The sequence below is a fragment of the Squalius cephalus genome, assembly GCF_949319135.1.
Source record: "Squalius cephalus genome assembly, chromosome: 18".
NCBI classification, from domain to species: Eukaryota; Metazoa; Chordata; class Actinopteri; order Cypriniformes; family Leuciscidae; genus Squalius; species Squalius cephalus.
This window is the reverse complement of record NC_137139.1, coordinates 25,939,558-25,956,548: the sequence shown is the minus strand read 5'-3', so window position 1 is coordinate 25,956,548 and position 16,991 is coordinate 25,939,558. Positions and strand designations below refer to the sequence as shown.

Here is a 16,991-nt window from a genome sequence, read left to right as displayed (position 1 = left end):
GATGTTAAATTGTAATCATATTTTACAATATTACTGTTTTCTACTCTATTTTTGATCAAATAAATGCAGCCTTGGTGAGCACAGCTTTCAAAAACATTAAAAAATCTTGCAGACCCCAAACTTTTGAATGGTAGTCAATATATACATTTTATTTATACCTTTTTTTTAAATGGGGATGCTTTTCAGCTGAAAGTATACATCTTAAATGTGTTTTCAGCATGATTCATAACTTGGAAAAATCAACACACACACACACACAGAGAGAGAGAGAGAGTTGTGTGGAAGATTCTCGGTCAGCTCATATTTCTACTCTGTAGTCTGACTGAGCACTTTATTGATGCTGCTATTCATAGACTCTCAGAGAAAGGTGAGCTGTGTGTATCATGAGTAATCTCTCTCTCTCTCTCTCTCTCACAGCTTCTCTGTCACTCTCATCGTCAGTCATACTCACTCTAGCTGCCAATATCTTACGTTTTCTTGTAATTAACACAATGTTAGAATGTTGATGGCATACTGTGAGATGTGTGTGTGTGTGTGTGTGTGTGTGTGTGTGTGCTGGGAGACTGAGGGAAGACATGGTGTTTAATTAGTTTAGGTAACGCACCAGTGCCCTGTGTTTAAAGTACCTGATTCATGAAACTCATTGATTCATGTGGCTGTTTGCAGTCTGCATATCTCAAGCTGTTGCCCCATGTGCACACAAACCAATTAAAAAGTAAGGGTTATGACTTCCCGTTGTCTGTTTTCATTTAGGATGAATGAGCAAATTAGGGTTAAGAGCTACAGTATGTGATGGATTACCTCTGTTTTTGTTGATGGAAAGTGTTAATAAAATAGCATTATTAGTGTAGCCTTTGTTTCTGTTCGTGGAGGTGTGAATATGAATATGTCAATGTGTATTTGGTTTGTTGCACAATTTAAGTTATACTTTTAAGTAAAAGACGTGTAATTTAATTAATGATAGCATGGTAATTTATCTATTTTTGCTAAATAGCACTGCTTTTTTATTTATTTTTTATTTTATTTTATTTTATTTTAAAGGTCTTACATTTTTGAGAAAAATTAAAAAATATGTATGAAAAATATTATATTTAGTTTACTTCAACCAAAGCTAAAGTTAAGAAACTAAAGTTCAGCTAAATGTTTAATCGCTGTTCCTTCATAATTTACTAGTATAATTAAAATGCACTTGTACTACAATTATATGACTGTCTACATCAATATTGATTATTTTAATGGCTTTGGAATGGTACTATGTGTGTGTTCTTACAGACCAGGCTTTTAATACAGCATTCACTTTTATACAATATGTACCATAGGTACATTAAAGGTTGAAAACCCCAAATGGAAAAAGAGCACTGCATTTTGTGTTTTAAACATATGCATTTGCCAAGACCACATTACAATGCAGTGGAGCAGTTCCTTCAAAGCAAATTAGTATGAATATTTTTAATTCATCCATTTTTAATCTGTTCTCTCCAAGTTGTTCATTTCCATTTTCTCCTCTCTCAGTCTCACTAACACACAAATGTAAAAATGTCCTCTAGATCAGTCGTTTCCGTGAATGTCTTTTGTTCTTAATTTCGTTGTTATTTTTCCTGTTTTTGTCTGAATGTAGACATCTGTAAGCTGATTTGTGCAAATACATAGACATTAGCGAGATCTGCCTACACGAAAATGACAGTCATAAATGATTAACACTTCTATTAAGCAGCACTCTATCCCTCCTCTAAAGACTTATTAATATTAATGAGGCTTAAGTCCTCAGTGAAAGCTGAGGGTTCAGCATCAAATGAATGTGGAGGAAAGTCAGGCACTTGAAGCTGGTCTTGACGTTGCTCTTTACTTCAGATGGTCTCTGAGCTTCTGCTTAGTAGCTCAGTCACGGAAAGACTGGTGTCAGTTCGTGCTTCACACAACTGAGGTTGGATCAGCCATGAAAAACTTTTTGAACTATGGACTTTAAATGCAGTTTTATTTCAGTATTGCTGGTTTGTTTTCAAATGATTGATTATTATAAGATTTGTTATATATAGCATACTATACAAAATACACTGCCCGGCCCCAAAAAGAGTCGCTATTTGGATTTAAAGAGGCAAATGCTTGAGAGTCAATGATTGGATCATAATTGCTGTGATTATTATGTTTCTAGCATGTTCTATGTTTGGCAACAGTTCTTCTAACCTTAACTGATGGAGTGTGTAGCTTTTCATTTTTTAAACAACCATGTAGGAAAACACATCGTGGCCATATTCCAGGATGACAATGTCAAGATGCATCAGGCTCAAATTGTGAAAGAATAGTTTAGTCGTGAAGAATCATTTTCTTACATGAATTGGCACCTCTGAGTCCCAACCTTAAATTTATTGAAAGTCTTTGGGATATGCTGGAGAAGACTTTAAAGAGTGCTGGACTCTTGCATTGTCAATACAAGATCTTGAGCAAAAATTTATGCAAGATTTTAAATTAGACTACATTCAAATTATTTTAATTTTAGGATTTTTTATATAATATATATATTATTTAAAATTTTATAAATTTAATTGTTTGTTTGTTTGTTTGTTTTTGTACAGACAAACTTGTATTCAAGATCTCCTGGTCAGTCTCTGGGCACTTAGAAATGTAGTTGAAACCAACCATGAATTTGTTTCAAAACATGGTCCAAAGCCTCAGGAAATAATGGCCTAAATACACACTGGTACACACACCCCGACACTGACAGCTAGAGAGACCGTTCACGGTGAAAATCATCATGAATAAATTATACTGAGCCTGATAGAACCTTCTCTCCCATCAGAGCTACAACGCTTGTCTAGTACGACACATCCTTTTCCACAAAGTCACATGTCTATTTACAGAAGAGCATTCAGCTCGAATCACTCAACCACAAACTCCAATTTTAAACTGGATGCACCACTTTCAAGTCCCTTGTTTCTTTCTTTCCTTACTTAAACACTCGCTTGCTTGGCCGAAGTTCAAAACCAAGGCCCTTTTTTCTTTTTTCCCCCCTTTCAGTCTTTATCGCAGCCAACCACGGGACATTTAAGAGCAAATAAAGTGTTTAGTGTGCAGTTTATGCAGCAAGAAACAAGTCATAAGCTGAGTTTTATCAAGCCCATAAATTGCATCTCAGTGTGAATTGGGGACGTGCTTGAATCAGCTGAAAAGACTCCAATCCCGGTAACAAATCACACCTTTCGTCCTCCTGCTGCACACTTTCATTACAGCTTCCTAATTATACGCAGCAATTGAGTGCGTGAAAACCCTCCGAGGACAGGAAATTCATCCCCGGTTAGACTTGAACGTGCTGGTGTTAAGCATTAGCATTTCTTCATTACTTAGCGAAAGACCCATTCTAAACCATCTGCAGCACAAGACTTTTACCTGCGAGGAGATCACGACATGTTGGGTAAGGGGCATCCAGGCAGGGCTTCTGCTTTAAAAAGCATGCATTAAGAATGAAGAGACTCCCTGTTTGTCCCCGAGACACTCTCAAGACATGACACTGGCCCGTGGCTGGGAGTGTATCTGTGTGCATGTGTCCGTATAACTCAAAGCCAAACAACTCGTGAGAAGATCTTCTCAAAAGGTCCACATTCTCATTCTGAGGCTGGAATTCTTAGTCACTCTTGTGATGGGGGTGAAAATGCAGTTGGAATCAAATAGTATCTCTGGAACCAGGCGAAGGAGCCTGTCTGCTGGGTCAAACAAGGCAGTGCTTTCACCTCAGAGTGGGCCGACGAGACTTTGAAGTAGTGAGTCAATGCGAGAGATATTTATGCTCTATGAATAAAGCCCATTTGATGTCTGTAATGGCCAGTCAGAACAGCACCACGCTCGGAGTGAAGCTGGAATCTGACACCCAGACTATTATCACATGAGATTTAATCTACAGATGAAAGTGGATTCTGTAAGAATATATCTATATAATCCGTAAAGAATACGTGAATGCTAGTTGGACCCCCTTTTGCCTTCAGAAACTTCCTTAATTCTTTGTGGCATAGATTTACCAAGGTGCTGTAAACATTCCTCTGAGATTTTGGTCCATATATACATTATACAATCACACAGTTGCTGTAGATTTGTCATCTGCGCATCCATGATGCGAATCTCCCATTTCACCACATCCCAAGGGTGCTCTGTTGGATTTAGGCCATTTGAGTATAGTGAACTCATTGTCATGTTCAAGAAACCAGTTTGAGATTATTTGAGATTTGTGGGATAGTGTTATCCTGCTAGAAGCAGGATCCCTAGCCATCAGAAGATGGGTACACTGTGGTCATAAAGCAATGGATATGGTCAGGAACAATACTCAGGTTGGCTGTGGAGTTTAAATGATGCTCAGTTGGTACTAAGGGGCCCAAATTGTGCCAAGAAAATATTCCCCACACCATTACACCAGCAGCAGCCTGAACTATTGATACAAGGCAGGATGGAGCCATGATTTCATGTTGTTTACCATGTCTACCATCTGAATGTCGTGGCAGAAATCGAGACTCATCAGACCAGGCCAAGCTTTTCCAGACCTCGGCTATAAGAGGTTATTTGAATAACTGCTGCCTTTCTATCAGCTCAAACCAGTCTGGTCATTCTCCTCATCAACCAGGCATTTCACCCAGAGAAATGCTGCTCTCTGGATACTTTTTGGACCATTCCCTGTAAACCCCAGATGGTTGTGTGTGAAAATCCCAGTATATCAGACCAGCCCATCTGGCATCTACAACCATACCACGTTCAAAGTCACTAAAATCACCTTTCTTCCCCATTCTGATGCTCAGCTTGAATATCAGCAGATCATGCCTAAATGCATTGAGTTGCTGCCATGTGATTGGCTAATTATATATTTGCGTTAAAGGAACACTCCACCGTTTTTTGAAATAGGGCTTATTCATCATCTTTCCTACATTAAGATAGGTGGGCAAATGCATTTTTGTCTCAGTGCATGCATTGTTTTAGTTTGGCAGCGCCACCGCTAGCTTAGCTTAGCATAATGAATGGAATCCTTTGTTGCCAGCTAGCATGTCGTGAGTAAAAGTGATCAAAACATTTAAAAAAAAAAAACTAATTACTTCTTGTGGCCTGCATATTCACAATGAGTACAAATAGCAATGCAGATTAAGACTAGGCGATTTCCTAGGAAGATATTGACTTGGGACTATATTCGGGTGAAGCACAGGCAAAGCACTGCTACTTGGGCGCAGAGATATCACGCAACACCTGAAATCCCCCACGTTGAGCCTGGTCATCGATGGCAGTACCTTGTCCCACTCGCCACAGCACAGAAACTCTATTTCAGTCGGCATAGGTTGGCATATTTCTCCACACTCACACCACCAGTTCATGTTGGCTCTCATCCTCACGTCCTCAGGCTGTTGAGCGATCGCAATCTCCTCCTCATGTCGTTCTATTTCCAAAGCACTCAGCTCCTCCTCTCAAACTCTGGTTCATAGAGGTATGGTTCTGGATCTTGACTATCTGAGAAGTCACGCTCTTCGTCTCTCACAAAATCCGCCATGTTCTTCGCCATTCACTATGTCTACTGTAAGAAAAATAGCCAGCTACTATTCACGCCGGTATGTTGACGGAAGTTGGGGGATTTCAGGTGTTGCGTGATATCTCTGCGCCCAAGTAGCAGTGCTTCGCCTATGCTTCACCCCAATATAGTCCCAAGTCAATATCTGCCTAGGAAATCGTCTAGTCTTAATCTGCATTGCTATTTGTACTCGTTGTGAATATGCAGGCCACAAGAAGTAATTAGTTTTTTTTTATTTATTTTTTTTATGTTTTGATCACTTTTACTCACAACATGCTAGCTGGCAACAAAGGATTCCATTCATTATGCTATGCTAAGCTAGCGGTGGTGCTGCCAAACTAAAACAATGCATGCACTGAGACAAAAATGTGTTTGCCCACCTATCTAAATGTAGGAAAGACGGTGAATAAGCCCTATTTAAAAAAAACGGTGGAGTGTTCCTTTAACAAGCAGTTGAACAGGTGTACCTAAATAAAGTGGCCTAATACAACTATATTACTATGATTTCATTCATTTTATAAAATATTATGAAATTCTAATTTTATAATGAATAGCCTAAACACAAAATGGCCACCTTATTATACACGTATTTTATTTTATTTTATTTTTGCATTTCGAAAACTCAAGCTTCCGTTTGTCCAAATGTGCAGTATAGCCTACAATAGAAGTGATATCGAACTTCATTTTTAGTTTTCATTATATTTGAAACATTAAAAAAACTAACTAGAATGGAGTACAAACTTTGCTGCATTGTATATTTCATGCATAAAGAAAATGGTCATATTTTACAGTGCATAAATACTGTACAAATGACTTTTTTTAAAGTATGTGTTATGCTATTACATGCATTATTTCAACAGTTTAGACAGTTTTCTGTTGTTAGTTTGTCTTAGATAGTCAGTCTGATGCTGACTCGGACCGATATGAATATATTTAGCATTCCATTCTTTCTTTTATTCCGCCCTTGTATACGGATGTTTCCGTCTGTTCCAGTCCTGTGTTCCTAAGAAGCAATAAAAGATTCATATACTTCCACCCTAAAGCCCGGGACACACCAAACCGACGGCAAAGAACTAGCGCTGATGAAAGCAACTGTGTTGTCGCCTCGCGTCGTGTGCGTCGGGGGAAGAAGCTGCACTTAAACACACCGAGAGAACTACAGGCGACTGTCAGCTAGAATGCGCGTTCTGCGCCTGCGTGTAAATGAGACAACTGTCTATTTCTGCAGATATTTTCATCTAGGCCTATATTCGTCATTCAAAAGGGGAAACCGACCCTGGAGGCTGCAGATACACAAACCATAAACAAAGCAGTGCGTGCTTACCGTGTTGAATATCAATCCTGCTAAACACTTTCTGTATTCCACTCATGTTAATATTGAAATATTCACCAAGGAACACTCGGGTAAGATGACGTAACATTAGAACAGCCTTCTATCTGTACCGATTTGACTTCTTTGCTCGCTGTTTTGCTATTATTCTCATGCACTGACTCGTTCACTAAGCTGAACAGCCAATCAGAGTTCCCTCTTTCACCGACGGCCCGACGCCGATTCAACATGTCAAATTGACCGGAAAAAAGCAGACGAGGACCAATTTTAGCCGACGGTGCGGAACACACTGAGAAAACTTAGTCGGCCGACGCACAAAAACTGCCCGACGGCCGAACGTCGACTTGGTGTGTCACGGGCTTTAGGTTCACTAGTGACACACTTATTTACATCCTATCCAATTAATGTCCACTAAACTCCCAGCTAAACTGCTCCCATAGAGCGACTGCAGGATCTAGTCCACTTCCCGCACCGCACTGGTCTCAGATCAGTAAACAGGCACACTTAGAAGATGCTCTTACTTTGATCATGTTAGTTTTACTTCCACATGACTGCACACAAATGGTTTATTGATTGTGTATGTAGTGGCTATACTGTGCGTGTGGCTTTCTGGTCTGTCTGTCGCCCTCTCCCTCTCTCTCTCAGTGATATTTGGATCTGGAGAGGGTCCAGGACTGAGCTTCTCTTGGGCTTTAACAGCACAGAAGGCTTTTTGGCACCCAGAGCCAAGGTCACGCTGAGTGGCCATATTGTATTTTATGAGAGGGTGGGCTGCTCCGAGGACTAAAATGGCCTTGTGTTAGATTTATTGCCTGTGGCAACAGCATGCAGATCTGCTGCAGTCTTGACTGGAAATTTGCAATGTACTATGTAACATTAATAGGTTAGGAATTTGCCACAATGAAGTTTTACTGATATCTAATTCGGTGCTATTAAAGTGAAACACAATGAAAGGAACCAATTATAATTAAAAGGAATCCTTTTAAAAGGTTCATTTGGAGACCTTTAACTAGTTTAGGCTGTTTCCGAGGATTTCAATTTCTGTTCTTTTAAACTGTTTTTAACATTGATAATAAAAAGAAAGTTTTTTGTGTGTACCAAATAAGCTAATTAGAATGATTGCTGAAGGATCATGTGACACTGAAGACTGGTGTAATTCAGCTTTGTCATCACAGAAATAAATTACACTTTAAAATACAATAAATAGAAAAAAGTTATTTTAAATTGTAATATTTCACCATATTACTGTTTTTACTGTACTTTTGTTCCAATAAATGCAGACTTGCTGAGCATTTTCAAAAACATAAAAAAATCTTACCGATCCTACATTTTTGAATGGTAGTGTATAATATATTTATAAATAAATAAAAAGGTTTTTACCAAAAAAAAAAAAAAAAAAAAAAAGATTTTCTGATTCATTCACTGAATGAATCAATTACTATCTCTCTTGTTTCAGGTAACCCCAGTGGCAGGACCACCAGAAGGGGGCACCAGAGTGACCATCCGTGGTGTGAACCTGGGCCTGTCCTTCCCAGACATGGTCAACAACGTGCAAGTAGCAGGAGTCCAATGCACCCCGCAGGAGAACGGCTACATCATCGCTGAACAGTGAGTGACTGTGGAGCTGTAAAACTCCAATGAATTCATGCTGTGAAAGATTAGAATGGGAAAAAGCTGCTTTAGCTTATCTTTAATCTTTCTCAAAATAGCAGGAGTTGGAAAAGATAATGTCCTACATTACACATACCGAGAAGCTGTTTCATGAGGGGGAAAAACTCCTTGGGTTTTCATCCAGTTTACTTTAAAGCACAGCGGGATGAGTCCATTAAACACACACACAGGATCCAGTGAACATGGCTTTGATGTCACAAGCATTAAGCGACCAATCAGGGCTAAGTATGAAAGGCATGGCAACAGTCACAACCGTTTCTTTTATGCTCTATATGCTCAGAAACATTTTAACAACAACAGGAAAACATTTCTATCTGAAACATTTATATTTTCTTGTGAAGCAGAAACAAGCCGTAACTAGAGTCCAAACAGACCTGGCTTGGTCTCTGCCTGGAGTAGGTCCCATTCTTCAGCATCTGTTTTTGTTGTTTTCCCTTGTGATTGTCATTAACCCTATCTGTAAATATCCTTAAGCCAGGATTTTATCACTAATATCATACCTCCTGGGGGAATGGGCTAGAAGGTCTAAAATGTGATGATTTGTAGAAGTAGTTTTTGCTAGGACATGCAGAAAATGTCTGTACTCAGCTGTTTTTGTCAACCATTTGATTAAAAAAAAACAAAAAACTTTGGGTTAAATGGTGAAATGTGTAATATCTACCCACTAGCATCACTGCTGGCTTCCTTACCCGCTACCAGATGTTGGATACAGCGTTTCTGGAAATCAACGGCGGCTCCCAAACTTAGTTCGTGAAAACCACTTCAAATTATCCATCCCAATCTATTTGCACGCGTCATGTAACAATATCCAGCCCATGTCCCGGCACGGCAGCCTCAGCAAGGAACTCAGCAGAACAAATCCACCATAAACAAGAAAAAACATCATACCTTTATAGATTTGATCCCTGTTTGCCAATGCAACACAGGTGTTTATCTCTTCCCCAGCACAACATGAGGAAAACATTGTGTATGCTACTAATGTTGCCCCTCCCCTTATTTGGGATGAGCGGCTTACAATATGCAATTCGACGTTGCATTAAAACTCAGCCTGACCTTAGTGTAGACAGGAATTCTGAACGTTTGGCTTTCAAACATGTATGCCGTCATGTTGTAAGGGGATATAAATAGCGCACAGTGTCTGCACTCAGGTGGAGTGTGTGTCCACAGCGCCTCTCTCTGCCGCTGAGGCGAGGACGGGCAGAGCGAGAGGGGAACGTGTGGTAATTGAAATGCACGGCGTGCTGCCGGCTGTAGGAGGGAGATTTGTCAGCCCTTCTCTCTTCTGACAGCAGTTTAATCCGAGCGGGACGAAGCCGAGCCGAGTGGGAGTGGATTCATTTGTATGGCGCGGCGAAGGGGTGTCATGAGGAAATGGAGAATGCGCCACTGGACCCAATCAAACCCGCAGACGGAAACGAGAAGCCGCGTATCTGATTCAACAGTTCTCTCTGGTCATTTTTTGTACTAAAGTTGTAAACATTAAGATCTTTTGCCATTTGATATTAAAAGAGGATAGGGAGATCAGGATATCATCTGAGCCTCAAATGACTATAATGGCTTTGTCTCATGCGTACGTGTATTGGCTACTTTTGAATAGCTATCAAAGGTGCTTTTTCGTCCACAATATGGTTTAGTTACAGCATGTATCAGCTAATTTCCGAAGCTCAACAGCTAAACTGGCTCCACGCAGAAGCAATGATTGAGCACCCAAACTTGCTTCCAAACTTTAATTGCCTTAGAAGTGCAAGTCCTCCGCTCGTTGTGATTGAGAGGACATAATGTGTGCTGTGAACAGCTGTGAACGCTGTCTGCCGAGCCTGTCAGACTCACCGCAGGACGCCACATCACACCCACAATCACGCAGTCTGCGCCGCATGCATTCCCACAGTCATCCCTAATGATGCGAACACTCGATATCAACCAAACATCGATTGCAGCGCCCCTGCACTTTCAACTCAGATTTGAATTCTCATGTCGGTTTCATATTTACTTCATTTGAGGGCCAGTCAATGGGCTGTGTGTTTTTATTTTGTCATTTGATCCTGCCACCCGTCCGTAAAGCTGATACCTGATCAGCACGTATGATGTAGCAACATCGACCTGCTCCCTGATCAGAGTGCATGATAACGCTGCATTGATTTGTGCTGTGCGTCACTGGCTTGCAATGTGGAGGTGTTTATAGGTGTTTCTTCAACTTCAGGCACTTTGATATGGCAGGGGTTGATCTTTTTTATTAAAACATGTCTTCTTAATTTATATTTGCTACATTTGAAAAAGGCTTTTATGTGTATATATATATATATATTCAATTTTTGGGTGAACTTTCTGCACTATTTTACATCATTTCAAACATACCAAAGGATTTTGCTCCAATAGTTGGTCTACTTGGATTCCAAGATGACAACAGTGTCAATAAAGGGTTTGAGATGAAATAAGATACTTGTGATGTGTGTAGAAAACAAAGAAAAGGTAAATATCACTTGTGAGCAGAATATTTTTTGGCATTTCCAAGCTGTAGTTTTGTCCAATTATGCAAAACGTGTGAAAATAATATTTAATTGCGTGTTTATTAATATACATAAAATTCTAGCTATGTAATTAGTCTTACAGTTGCAAGCCAAAGGAGTCTGCCATTTTATGCTAAGAAAGTTTAAAATGTCCTCTCGAGGACCATTATTTCTATTTCCGAGTGCCATTAAACACAATATTGATACTTTGCAGTCACGTGACTACCACGGATACCTGGCGGGCAACAAACGGGTATTTTCAACGTTGAGTCCTGTAGTTCCAGGACTTTCTAGTAGCTATCAAGTCTGTTAGCTAGCTAGCTGCATAACTATGGACTAGGATTAACTCCAAGGTAGCTAAATTGTGTAAAGCAGACAAGTTTTTTTAAGATAATCGAGCATTAATAATTCCTCCATAAATAATCTAGCTCTACTGTTGGGTCATCTCTGGTTCTCATTGAAAATCATAGATATCGCAAACCTCAAAACAACCTATCACACACTTCTGTTATTGTTAGCAAAAGACGACAGCTGTTACTGTGCGTTCACACCGCCACCGGCGAGAGCGTCAAAGTGCACGGAAATCATTCATTTTCAATGAATTTTGCCGCTCTCGCCGGCGGCGGTGTGAACGTACAGTTAGTCTAGCTTAGACTCATAAACAAACAGCTGACTCGCCGAACCAGCTGGTGAATACTGGTGGTGTTGATTGACAAAACTACAGTAACTTAAAGACACGATTAATTACATGATCATACACCCATTGATTGTATTCAAACAAATGTTGAAATTACCTTTGATGATAATTTGCACAGACGTGTGTATACTGTGAAGGTTGCTTATCTCATCTGTGGTTAGTGCATCCAGTTGCACAACAACTATCTGGCATGTCGTTTACACCTCAAAACACCAACTTTTGTACAGTAAAACTGGCGACCCTTGGTTGGTTTACTGGGTTTCGTCGCTGGAGAACGACGTTCTTGCCCGCCAGCCAGTACTTGTGACGTCACATGCAAAGTATCAATATAATTTAAGATGTGGTAGAACTGTGACACTTTCAGAAGAAAAAAAAAAAAAGTAAAAAAAAATGAGAATTCTCCTGTGATGTATGTATATCCACTAGTGGACAACTATGTTAGTGGATAAATGAAATAATTCACTGTGAAAAGTGTGTTTTAAGAGTTTATTTCCCAAAAGTGCAGAACCTACAGGAACTTATGGTTTTAATGCTACAAAAGCGTTGTGCGTTCTTGGCATTGGCACTCCCGTAGAGCGGTCTTGTCAATTCGGCTAATGGAATGTGTGCGCTAAAGCAATCAAAGCAAAAATTACATTGCGATCAAGAGGAAATCAATGGAGAGAGAGGGAGAGAGAGAGTCGCATACTGATCACTCAGCAGGACTGGAGATGACTTCCAATGCTTTGGTTCCTTAGTCTGGATGAAGTCCAGAAGTGTTAAAGCTTTGTAATCATATAGGACTGGATGGACCTGGATTCGTTTGCACAGAAGCTATGAGGGGGTGATATGTGATATCCATCCATTTAGGTGGCTTTCATTCAAGTCAAGATTAAAATGTAATGTAACGTTGTATATTTGTTCTTTCTCAGGATTGTATGTGAGATGGACGAAGCTCCTGCGGACAGTAAGCCCGGCCCAGTCCATTTGTGCGTAGGGGAGTGTAAGCCGGAGCTCCAGACCCGCTCTTCTCAGCTCTATTCCTTTGTGGTAAGACCTTGAGCTCTGCTACATCTAAATAATGCAGTGAGGTAGTGGTGAAACCGGCCTTTGTTTTGGTTTTATTAAACTGAGATTTAGTTGGTCCATTGAAGAGAACTCACGGGTCACATGATTTTATGCCTCTGGACAGGTGAACCTTGCTGAGGTTGCTTTGTTCTCAGAAGCGATTCAACGAAAATGTCAAATCAGAGGAAGTGACTCAGAGCTCAACATTCTGTACTTCATCTGTTCAAATAGCTACGCTTTTGGAGCAAAGACTATCTTCTGCACATATTCATGAGGCCTTACAAAAATCTATATCTCTCATTAGTCCTCCATTTGAAGTAAATATGCTGGTTTCTGATCTTACAACATTTATTTTGCTCTCATAATACTAAATATTCTTCCTCACAAAGCATTGCAATAGATTTAATTGCAATACATCTCATAGTTCTACTTTTTTTAAGCAGAATAAAAAATGAAGTGGTAATATTGCCAAATACTCAGTAAATGTGTTAAACAATATTGCACTACACATAATTACTTTGTTTTTTAAGTTCCTAAATTGTAAGCACCCTCTCGCAACCACCAGTTTCAAAACTCCTTTGAAGAATACCATGGTACTATAATAGAACATGTCCTAAAAGTCTATTAGTTTGCTACGTTTTTGCCACAAAAGCAGTATATTTGCATGTTATATTTATATATTTCTATCTGTCCAGGCAGTTATCTAGGAAATCACTCCATTAATGTGTTGGCACTGTCTCTCCATGCAAATTTAGAGTCATTAAAAGCCACAAGGTCAATAAATTAACCTTTTTATGGCTTGCATGGCATTTTTATCGGCTTATTGTGCTATTTGGTCCTTTTTAAAGTAGTATTTTTGTGCATCTTCAGTAGATTCTGAAATGATGTTGTGGATTAGTGGATAATAACATCATTTACACATGAATTTGCCAAGACATTAAAAGAAAAGCGTGTTTATTGAACTAATGCACTCATCAAGCACAAAAGACTCGAGATATGCTGTAAAAACTAGCTAATTTACAGATTGCTGCTGTGTGTGTGTCATTATTATTTGGTAAAATAGCAGCCCTGCTTCCTCCGTTAAGAAGCGCAGCTCTCGTCGGCATAATGGAACTTGTTTTCGGTTATTAAAATATTGAGTGATTATGAACACGAAACACCACGGGGAGTGCACATTGAACATGGAGACAATAAAAGCCATTAAGCGAATCAAAGGAAGGATGGTTGCCATGTTGTCTCGTCGCAGTGGAGCACCTGTGGGAACTCCTGCGCACCTGTCTCAAACACCCAACCGCCGGCCTGGGGTTAATAGATAATCAACGGCAGCATTCACACGCACACCAAGGCAAACAATTATCCATACCGCCACAATTAACGGCCTCTGCTAATTAGGGGAGCTGTTTATATTACACAATATGTGCTTCAGCCACTTCCTGTATGTGTTTATGCCTGTTTGTGTGAGTGTGTGTGTGTGTGATTTTCTTGCACGCCTTTCATATCGCAGTCAAATATAAAAGAAGCGTGTTATCTCAACCGCTCCGACAAATGTTGTCGGACAACATGGAGTCCCTGAGCGGCCCGCCCGTTGTAGAACAATGAGAGGCGAGACCGAAATTGGTGTTAATTCATTTCTTAGTCCGTGCACGTGTGAAGTCGGCCACCAGCCATTTCATGTGCTTTCTTAAGACACAGAGCTGTCTGTTTCTGTGATTCTCCATCTGCTATGTTCAGTCCCTGTGCACAATAAAGGAAGAGAACTGGGAACTAGAGAGTTTATGTACAACATTTTAAAAGCCTTTTATTTATCCTCAGACATGCTTTTCATGAGCTCGCATCACTCAGACAAGACTGGAAATGGCATTTCTTTGTAGCGGTCGCTCTTTATTTGTGAGCTCAGCAGCGAATGAGGCGAATGAGACTCATGAAGGACAGTTGTTATTTACAAACGTAGCTCTCTTTTGTGGAACTGCCACCCAGATCTAGGCAGTTTCAGATTCAAAACATGCTTGTGTTCAGCTGATACAGAAAACTAGGCTGTGTCATTTCGATTTATGCATGTATGCATGCATGTGAGTAAAAATCGGCATTGACGACTTTTTATGAATTCTAACAATGCATAAACGTGAACAAATGTGAACAAATGTGAACAAACGTGAACGACGCTCAGGACAGTTGACGGGTCAGCGCTTCATCTTCACTAAAGTTTAAGCCTTGACAAGAAGACTTGAAAGGGAGCTCGTTTCGTTACTCACGCGCTGTGTGAAAAGTTTTGTGTGCGCACACGTCCAAAGTCCGCGTCAGACACCACAAAAATAATACTAAGCTATATTTCACGTCGTCTTGCACTTGAATGGACAAATTCACACAAAATTGTCAAAAAATTGCACAATATTACTGTATTTTTGAACAAATACATGCAAACATGGTGAGCATAAGAGACAAAAACATCTAAAAAAAAAAATCTTACCCATGTTTTTGCATGTGTAAATAAAATTAAAGGTTACATTTTATGTTAAAATACTGAGTGATAACAAAAAGTACTCACAGTTAGGATTAGGGTTTGGTTTAAAGGAGAACTCCGGTCAATTTTAACATTGAGCTCATTTTTTTGTACATTTGGAGTGCTGTCAATACAGAGAACAACGACAAAAATCGGTGTTGCCTACACCGAGTTATCCTCTTTTTAAAATTTGCACTCAGTTGACTTCAATGGGGCAAGTTTTAAACCTGCTTTTAGCCTCTTAACATCCTTGATGTGTCATTACAAGTGCACAGGTCATGTGAGTGATTCCTTCAGAGTGAACACGGGTGAGTCTGACTGCAGTAGATGTGAAAGATATGAATAAAAATGATATTTATTTAGCCAGCGCTCATACCTGTATTTACATCCTGTTTTCGGTCAAAGTCCATAGTAATCGATTGTCGAGTTCACGCGCATGATCATAGGTACTAAACCAATGCGCGTGAACTCGACAATCGATTACTATGGACTTTGACCGAAAACAGGATGTAAATACAGGTATGTGCGCTGGCTGAAATAACATCACTTTTATTCTTATCTTTCACATCTGCTGCAGTCAGACTCACCCGTGTTCACTCTGAAGGAATCACTCACATGACCTGTGCACTTGTAATGACACATCAAGGATGTTAAGAGGCTAAAAGCAGGTTTAAATATTGCCCCATTGAAGTCAACAGGGTGCATATTTTAAAAAGAGGATAACTCGGTGTAGGCAACACCGATTTTTGTCGTTGTTCTCTGTATTGACAGCACTCCAAATGTACAAAAAAATGAGCTCAATGTTAAAATTGACCGGAGTTCTCCTTTAAGGTTAGTTGCTTATAATTATGCATGATTTACTGTTATTACTATAGTAAGTACATGTAAGATGTGTAACAGTGGCAGTTACCAAAATAAATCAATAACAAACTGTAAACAATTATACAATGTAGTTTTATCTTGAAGTAAAGCCTACTTTATCTCTAGCTTGTTTCCTTGTTTCCTACCTGTCTTCTCTTTCTGTCTGCAGATGCCATCAGTCACGGGTTTGTCCCCCAGTCGAGGTCCCGAGTCTGGGGGAACTAAAGTGACCATATTGGGGGAGAACCTGGGGGCAGGCAGCAGCGTCACTGTGCTTTTTGGGAACCAGACCTGCGAGTTTTATGAGTATGATTTTTTATTTATTTATTGTATCCTGTTATGCCTAGTATAAAAACATTATATTATATAGTAATACATGTATTATATAAAATAATATACATATATTAGTGCTGTCAATCGATTAAAAAAATTAACTAACTTATAGAAAGATGTCTGAAGGATCATGTGACTGAAGACTGTAATGACTGATGTAAATTCTGCTTTGCATCACAGAAATACATTGTATTTTAAAGTATATTAAAATAGAAAACTATTATTTAAAATTGTAATAATATTTCATAATATTACTGTTTTTTTTCCTGTATTTTTGATCAAATAAATGCAGCCTTGGTGAGCATAAGAGACTTATTTAAAAACATTAAAAAAAAGTAATGTTTCAAAACTGTATATATACTGTAGTAGTCTGAACATGGACACTGATGTCAGAAGAAAGTTGCTGATCCTAACTTTCTATAAACTTTTTACATCCATCAGAGAGTGTTTCGGATGACTTTCTGCTTAAACTTCCTTCAATTAAATGCTTAAAGTTCTTCTAGATTTCCTCT

At 39.4% G+C, this 16,991-nt stretch overlaps 1 protein-coding gene across 1 annotated transcript in view; it reads left to right on the top strand.

The window, feature by feature from the left end:
• The window catches only part of plxna2 (plexin A2), a 175,135-nt gene that overhangs the window by 110,245 nt on the left and 47,899 nt on the right, over positions 1–16,991 (top strand). Inside the window, exons 12-14 of the mRNA XM_079849341.1 lie at positions 8,320–8,471; positions 12,650–12,767; positions 16,316–16,452. Of these exons, the coding sequence (XP_079705467.1) occupies positions 8,320–8,471; positions 12,650–12,767; positions 16,316–16,452 (407 nt within the window). The remainder of the gene's footprint in view (positions 1–8,319; positions 8,472–12,649; positions 12,768–16,315; positions 16,453–16,991) is intronic.